The sequence below is a fragment of the Pygocentrus nattereri genome, chromosome 13, assembly GCF_015220715.1.
Source record: "Pygocentrus nattereri isolate fPygNat1 chromosome 13, fPygNat1.pri, whole genome shotgun sequence".
Lineage (NCBI taxonomy): Eukaryota > Metazoa > Chordata > Actinopteri > Characiformes > Serrasalmidae > Pygocentrus > Pygocentrus nattereri.
In genome coordinates this window covers 1,102,145-1,110,699 of record NC_051223.1, presented here as the reverse complement: position 1 = coordinate 1,110,699, position 8,555 = coordinate 1,102,145, and the positions used below count along the sequence as shown (strand labels likewise).

The window sequence follows — 8,555 nt, the reverse complement described above, 5'->3', positions numbered from 1 at the left end:
TCACAGCCTGGAAGCAGATAACCTCAGACTTTCTAAACCCTCCGTCTGACTCCCCACAGCCCCATCATGCCATTTTTGCGCCAAGCTCAACAACAGAGCCCATTCCACATAAGCATGCATTGTCCTCTGAACTGCATTGGAAAAATAGATGCATACAACAGCTGTGTGTAATTTCTAAGCAGTAATGTCAAGCACATGTTGCCCTAAAGTAATGAGACTGTTGTCATTCATCAGAGTCGAGCGGAGTGTGTCGTATGATTACTGCGATTGAGTAAGTGCTCTGGACACCATAAGGAGAGGCAAGCATGTTTTTAAGTGATACTTTTTTTTTTAAATCCCACAAACGGGGAAATTCCACCTCCACATTTAACCCATCCGTGAAGTGAAACACCACATACACACACACACACACACACTAGGGGGCAGTGAGCACACTTGCCCAGAGCAGTGGGCAGCCCAATCCGCAGCACCCGGGGAGCAATTGGGGGTTAGGTGTCTTGCTCAAGGACACCTCAGTCATGGACTGTCGGCTCTGGGGATCAAACCGGCAACCTTCCGGTCACAGGGCTGGTTCCCTGACCTCCAGCCCACGACTGCCCCCGAACGAAGCTATTGGGGCATGAAATAAAGAGGGGGCTACAGAGGCCATGGCTTAGCCCCAGCACTGGGCTGGGCAGTACAACAGTGATACAGTCCTTTAAAAACGATGACAATATTTAATGATGCTGTGTCAAATTCCGGAATTTAAGGATTATGATTTCATTTGGAAGAACATCTTTGGCTCATCACTGATACACTATACATTTGCATATCGATTTTAAATCACTCCTTACCAGGCATTCCAAATAAATCTTTCCACTGATAAACTTTGCTCTATTTCTCTTCAGATGCTCTTGGAACATTTATTCCTGCTTTTTGGCAATGCCCCCCTAATGAAGCATCTATGGGAAACAACAGCTTCCCTGCTCTCTTCTCTTCTGGAAGCAGATCTGCCTTTACATTCGGTCTTGTTTCTGTACTTAACTTTAAACCCCACCCAAAGAAAACAGTAGTGGCGTCTCTGACAGCAGTGGTGCTGATAGAAGGAGGGAAAAACAGAGCCAGGAAAAACCTCAGAAAAACGAAGCATGACAGTAACTGTAGCTCAGCGACAGCATTGTTTTGGAACATGTTTCACCAAGTGTCATTAGCTGTGACCAAGCCTGTTTTGCTGTGTGGCACATTTGTCCTGCTATTCTTAGCTTGGCCAAAATGCTAAACACCACAGAGCAAGTTTGAGTTCTGCTTTTTTTTCCCTCCAACAGCAGTCACAACTTTTTCTCTTTCATACATTAGTTTTTATCATCTACACTTCTTTGAGCAGAGCACCAGTTGGTCAGAATCAGACATGCACTGTGGTGTGTGGCACTGTTTGGGTTGGTAGCCAAAGCTAGCATTAAGTTAGCCGATCAGGCTACAGGTCCAAACCCCACAGAAGTTTAATCCTGTCTTTCAGTCTTCTCAGCATCGGTTTCTCAGCGTCACTCCCTGAGATTTTAATCATTATCATCTGAAAAGCTCTAAAAAAAGATAATGGGTTTTCCTGAGTGATGCATTTGAAATATATCGCTGTTGTCGGAACAAAACCTCGGATCTCCAAAAATGGCAATTTTACAGGTGAAGGAAAAAACCTACTTTAATTTTAATGTAAGTCAAAGGAACCAGATTTTTTTCCAAGTCATTTTGGGCCATTTATTCCGGTCCAATCATCATTTACACACAAATTTACACACAACACGGTGGGTCACAGGTATTTTTTGAAATTATGTCAAAAACTGAAAAATGACAAAAATGGAGATACAAGGTTTTCTTATGACAGCAGCGATATATTTCTTACACATTAAGTGTTCCTCTCCTTGTATCCTGGTAGAGATGCATATGGATTAACATAGTAAAGCAAAGACTTATGAGTTATAACTGCACTTTGATGAAAGTAGTTAGTAATTTGCAATGGATTTGTTTTCTTAAGTAACAACCTAAAAACACTGCAAACGAATGACCATATTTTAATAAGATAAAAAGCCCAGGCTAAATTACTTACTTACTGCCATCTAACCCTGTTCTTTTCTTTTGGTTCAAAGTGTGCAAAAAATCCTAAAAACACGAACTCACTTCCTGAGGGATGAATACAGTGTGAAAAAAGATGGAAGTGGGTTGGTTGGTTGGTTCTGGCGGCTCTGACCTTGGTTTTGGCATCAATCCGTGCTCCTCGCTCAAGTAACAGCTTGACCATGTTGCTGTTTCCTCTTTTTGATGCCACATGGAGAGGTGTGATGTCATTCTGTAACAGGGCAGGACAAATGGCATGATGTTAGAAACTATGAGACAAAGACTTACTTTACTCTTTAATCAATTAACCCCTTAAATGGCCCAGGGCCCACAAGCAGCCCTGAACCAAAGAACAGTTCAGCCAGTCTGCACCGAAGTCCCTGTAGCTACTGAATAATAAACCTTTGTAAGTAACAAGCCTGGATTATTAGGATTATTAAATACTGGTTTTCGAAATATTTGTTATCAGTCACATTTCTAAAGTAATTACCACAGATAGTGAAATAATTCTGATATCATGGGGCATCCCTAGTATAAACTGTGCCCACTTAAAACTCCAGTAGACATTGATTTTTGCTTTGCATAAAAACGAGGGGTAACACTTAATTTGAAGGCTACCTACATAAGAACTTCATGACGCATTCATAAGCACTGAATAATGCGTTTATGAAGCACTACTTGAACATTTATTAAGTGCTTATGTCGGTTCTTGCAACCTGACATATGTTTTATGAAATAAATGACATTGTCCTGACATAATAAGAATAAACGTTGAACATATTTACAGCACTAAATATATTTAAAACACTATACATAACTATTTATGTCAGCATTCTTAAGATCACTGTATTAATATCAGGTGAAATCTGCCTGGAAACCCCCCCCTCCCTCCCCTTCCCTCCATGGCATGGATAAGATGATTGATGCGATTATGTATAGGTTTTAAATGTTTAGTGCTGTAAATATGTTCAACGTTTATTCATATTATGTCAGTACAATGTCATTTATTTCATAAAACATCTTATGTTGGGTCGCGAGAACCGACACAAGCACTTAATAAATGTTCAAGTAGTGCTTCATAAACACATTATTCAAAGCTTATGAATGCGTCATGAAGCCCTTATGTAGGTAGCCTTCAAATAACGTGTTACCAAACCAGGTAAGCCTGGCTGGCAGTGCTGCACAGTAACTGGGGAACTGATCCACATTGCCCTCTAGTGACAGCTTTACACCCTGCCATGTTATTAGACATGCAAACACACCCACCTTCCCAAACCATAAAGACGACTAACCTACTAATTAGTCCTGAACAGGGTTAATTACTGCCGGGCTTCTCTAGTTAGCTTGGGAGCACATGGGTCCCGGCAGTTGGATTAAAATACTGGAAAGGACTTTTACTTTCTGTACTTGAATTACTCATCTCTGACTATACTGGCCCCTGTGTGACTCTGAGGAGCAGTGTTTTCCAAAGTTAAATTAAGTTCCTGCAAATTAAGTTTTATTTCTAATTATATGTTTTGTTTAAATTAAGTTAAAACATCTGCTACAGAGACCATACATCTGCCCCTTTTAATGTATCATTACTGTTTAATCACTGAATGTAACATATTGGAAAAATGAGCTTGTGCAAAAGATATAGAACATTTTATATTTTAGGTTTCATTTGGATTTTGCTCAACTCAGCAAATAAATAGAAATTGTGCAGTGAAATTTGCAGGAGAATGCCAAATGTATGTTTGCTCCCTGTAGAGGATGTGGCAACTTATTGTCACTTAGAAAAGCAAGAAAATATGCGACTTGATCAGGGGTGTTGGGACTTTTGCATACGTCTATAAAAGAATAGAAACAAGTTTAAATTCTTATTTAGGTTCATTTACCTTAATTCAGTGAGATCTAGCTCAGGGGTGACCTGCAGCATTGTGCAATCACTTTTCTGGTATAATGGGAGAAATACACAGCAGCCAGGCTCCCTATAAACTGGCCGTACCAGAAATAGCAAAAAATCCGATGCAGGAGTTTGGGAATCAGCTGGAAGACGAGACTATTCATTTTTGGAGAGACTTAGAGAAAACAGTGAGATTTTCCTTTCTGATTTTTATGTACATACAGACTTGAACTCTGGCCCCTAGTGCACACGTTCACATTACGTCCAAATACATCAACAGAGTCCCATGTAAACGTCTGCACATGATACTGACACATGCTCACACAATCACAGACACCGTATAATTTAAGTTTAATGAACTTCATAATAATTTTATAATTTACATTAGAATTAAATTTAAGTATAACTGACTTTAGACAATACAGCATACAGCCATGTTTCCAGTGAAGTCAGCACAGCATACAATCTTGTCTACCCAAATCTTTTAATCCAATTTCCAGGACACATAACCCCCCCCCCACCCCCCACAGTCTAAACATGGCCTCAGAGTATGTCCACACCTCAAGCTTCAGATTCCATTCAAACCTATTAGCTCATATTTCATCTAGTGCGAGCCGCTGGGAGGGGGGGGGCTTTAGCTCTGTGTTTGTATGGACAGACTGCCATCAGCAGCTGCAGAGAGACATGGCTCAGCATTACCCCCTGAGCTTTTTTGTTTAAGTTTCCACTTTCATGTTTCCCTGTAAGCAGTATTGCTGTCTCATGTGGTCCCATGTCCTCAAGTACCATCTCAAAATCTAACGTGCACCCGCATCATCCACCGTTCCCTCCCTTAAAGTCACGGTGTGCCCAAAAATCAAGTCTACTCAGGTCAGAACTTGGACGTGTCGTCCGAGGATGTAACTGAACCGTGTACTATTGCTGTCAAATCTTTGTAAGCATATTGTTGATTTTGCATTTAAGACCTAAACATTGTGCAGTTTTTATCCAGCACACAGAATATGGTCCTATCCCAGGCTTCTCACATGGGGATGAGACTAAAGAAACATGAAAGGATAGGAGAAGGACAAAAATAAAAAGTATAACATTAATTATCTTTGATCTCACCAAGCAAATTAAGCTAACATTAACAAATTAACTTAGCCCTCAAACAGAGGCTGGTGAAGTAGCTGATTCTTCTCTGTCAACTCCGGCAGGTGGGTAGACGTTTCGAGCACTGACAGTGCTGGTTGATTGTGCCAGTTTTCTGAGAAACTCGACAAAGCTGAAGATAGATCTTTATGTAAATGGAGAATGTAACCGCTTCATTTAAGGAGGAATGAAAAATCTGAACATAAAGCTGGCAAATAAGGAGCAAACTTCCGCCTAGAAATTCAGACATAAAAAAACATTGTTGTGCCTGCGAGGCTTCTGTTAGAAAGCAATATTGACACAGGTTGGTCCATGTATTGTTTAGTTTTGCTTTTACCTTAAAAATGTTTCACATTTACTTTGGTTGTTAAAATAGCTTTAAGTGAAGGCTCAAAGCCACTTTTATCCCACAAAAATGCCGAAACTGATGTGACTTTTTGTCCATACAGCCCACAGCTAGGTTCAGGGACTTACCCTGGCTTTGAAGTCCACGGCAGCTCCACGGTTGAGGAGCAGTGTAGCAACATTGATGTTGCCGTAGTGCGCTGCAATGTGCAGTGGGGTGAAGCCACTCTGGAGGGGTCAGAGGGAGAGCACAGAGGTCAGTGGCATCTGAGGGGGTACCAGAGAGTCACCTACAACCTCCCCAAACCCCTGCACATCAGAGCACAAGACAGGGCCAGGCACAGAACAACCAGCCAACCAGATACACATACCGCCTCGACTAAGCAGGGAAGAGCCGCACGTCCTTCAAAAATACCTTCCACGCCATTCAAGCAGTCAACAAACTGCAGTTCTTTTCTTGATGCTTTACCATTAAACCAGTAGCTTTCAGACCTTCTGAAAACAAGACAAGGCTCAAAGGCTTGGGGTTAGAAGGACGTGTGCTCCTCAGGCTTTAAACCTCAAGCTTCACCATCAGCCTTTGTACAGGTTCTGACAGACAGACACAAAGCTGTCAAGGAGTCTGGGGTGCATCTGGAGACTGCTGTGCAAACATGCATATATATACAATGCACTGCACCTAAAATGACTACTAACATGCCAAGAAAACAGCTAATTATAATGTAACACTAACTAAATCTAACAGTGTCATAGTATCTGAATGTCCATGAATCCATTTTGCTTTCATAATCACTAGGGGTGGGCGATTCCAAACACATAACATCACGATACACGATGCTCATCACAACTGTTTTTCTGAATTTTGATGAGCTGAATGAACTGAATGAAGTCGGGCGTCATTCTGCAATCAACATCATGCCCATGTTATAAACACCTTGTCACGATTGGCCCCTCCCAGTCTTGTCCATGTGTTTGTGTTTGTGTTTTGGTCTAGTCCACGTGTTTTCTGTTTTGATTCTTAGTCCAGCCCCCTTGTTTTGTGACTCCGCCCCTGATTGTTTCCACCTGTTTTCTGCCTGTCCCTCTTTATCCCTGTTTTGTATTTAAGCCTAGTTTTGTGTTTGTCCCTTGTGTTTGTTGGTCTTTGTTGGAGTTGTTTTATTTTTTTTTGACGTGCTGTTTGTCTGCTTGTTTGAGTTATACGTTTATTATTTGTTCTCTGTGTTTAGCCTGTGTTCTGTTCGTCATGTCTGTCCTGCGATCTCTCCATGTTGGCTGTATGAACCTGGACTGTTCCGACCATGACCCTGGATTTGCCCAAAATAAAACTCGCTTATCTCAGGGTATGCGCCCGCCTCCTCGCTCCCAGGCGTTACAGAATACTTCGCCAATCACAACGGCGGAACCAGAAGATTTACAGAAGGCTTTGGCGGAACAAGGACAGTTATTGGGAAGACATCAGCAAGTGTTGTCGGGAGTTACACACTCGCTCGAGTAACTTGCACATCAACAATTGGAACAGCAAACACAACTAGCGCAACTCGTCGCAAGTGTTAAAGGGCTCGCGAACCAGCTTCAGAATCTGACCGTAGTGGAACCAGAAGTGAACACCACCAGCCCTTCTGAGCAAGCTGAAGCATTTCCAGTGGTGTTTCCCGTGAGTAAAGCCGATGAATTTGAAGGAGATCCAGATAAGGGTCGTGGTTGAAACGGTCCAGGTTCATACAGCCAAGACGGAGAGATCGCGGGACAGACATGACGAACAGAACACAGGCTAAACGCAGAGAACAAATAATAAACGTATAACTCAAACAAGCAGACAAACAGCACATCAAAACAACTCCAACAAAGACCAACAAACACAAGGGGCAAACACAGGGCTTAAATACAAAACAAGGATAACGAGGGACAGGAAGAAAACAGGTGGAAACAATCAGGGGTGGAGTCACTAAACAAGGGGGCTGGACTAAGAACCAAAACAGAAAACACGTGGACTAGACCAAAACATGAACACATGGACAAGACTGGGAGGGGCCAGACCTAATGAACGTTTTCTTTGTATATCTGCCTGATTGTTTATGACCCGTTTGCCTGTTTTCCGATTACTTCTTTTGCTATTCCCTTTGGATTATCTGCCTGTGGTTATATCTCCGTGTTCTGACCTTCTGGACTGTTCTCTGGACTTTGATCTTTTGCTTCGCCCTTTGGATTGTGTGGTTTTGACCCACGCCATTTTTGTGACTATGAGCTCGGATTACGTCTTCATTAATAAAGTCTTCCTTGTTCATTTTTTACCACAAGCGTCTGATTTCATCAGCGCCGTTACACACATAGTCCAAGTTGGATTTCTCTATGGCAAAAATGAATGGCATTTTCAAAAATTGCTGCCCTCACACTCTGTGGTACACAAAATCATTCTAACCTTGATATGTTTAAACCTGAATGTCACTAGATCTTTTGAATTACAATGTTGTTGAATATAAATTTTGCTATCCAAAACAATCCAGTAAGTTTGTAAAGTCAGGCAGTTAAATTAATTTGGCAGTAGTAGAAAACATTAGGAGGTGTTGGTGTTATTATATGGATCATTCTACTGATTTGGTTCAAAATCAGAGATGAAAACACATTTCGGTTGTAAAATAATTTTGCTTTGAATGACCCTATATCTTATTATGTTTATTTGATTCAAGCAAATGATTGAACATCATTCGGTAGTGACCATTTAAGTTATTTTGAGCAGAAAAAACACTAACTAGTACATGACTAGCAGGTACACGCATTAAATCCTAATGTTTTCATTAAATGCAAAAAAAGTTTACTTAATTTCAGAAAATGTGTGTCAGTAGTGACAAATCTTAAGGTTACACACTGATTTTTCAGACCTCATTGCTGCAGATCGGACACCTATCAAATTTCAGTACCACACATAAAAGTGTCTCAAATCACAACTGAAAATTTCAGATTCAGTGTGTTTTTTGCTGTTCACACGGCCACAAAGATGACACATCTGTGTCACATATGAGGAAAAAGATCGGATTTGGGCCACTACCTGCTGTGTAAATGTAAACTGTCGGGAAAAAATGCGGAACAGCGTTTTTTTCTAACA

The 8,555-nt window shown here is 41.2% G+C and overlaps 1 protein-coding gene across 2 annotated transcripts in view; it reads right to left on the bottom strand.

Annotated features, from left to right (window-relative positions):
* ank3b (ankyrin 3b) overlaps positions 1 to 8,555 on the bottom strand; it is a 148,297-nt gene that overhangs the window by 80,294 nt on the left and 59,448 nt on the right. For both annotated transcript variants that reach the window (XM_037544457.1, XM_037544458.1), the window contains exons 8-9: positions 5,579 to 5,677; positions 2,222 to 2,320 (exon numbers count right to left, since the gene is read on the bottom strand). In XM_037544457.1, coding sequence (XP_037400354.1) covers positions 2,222 to 2,320; positions 5,579 to 5,677 — 198 coding nt within the window. The remainder of the gene's footprint in view (positions 1 to 2,221; positions 2,321 to 5,578; positions 5,678 to 8,555) is intronic.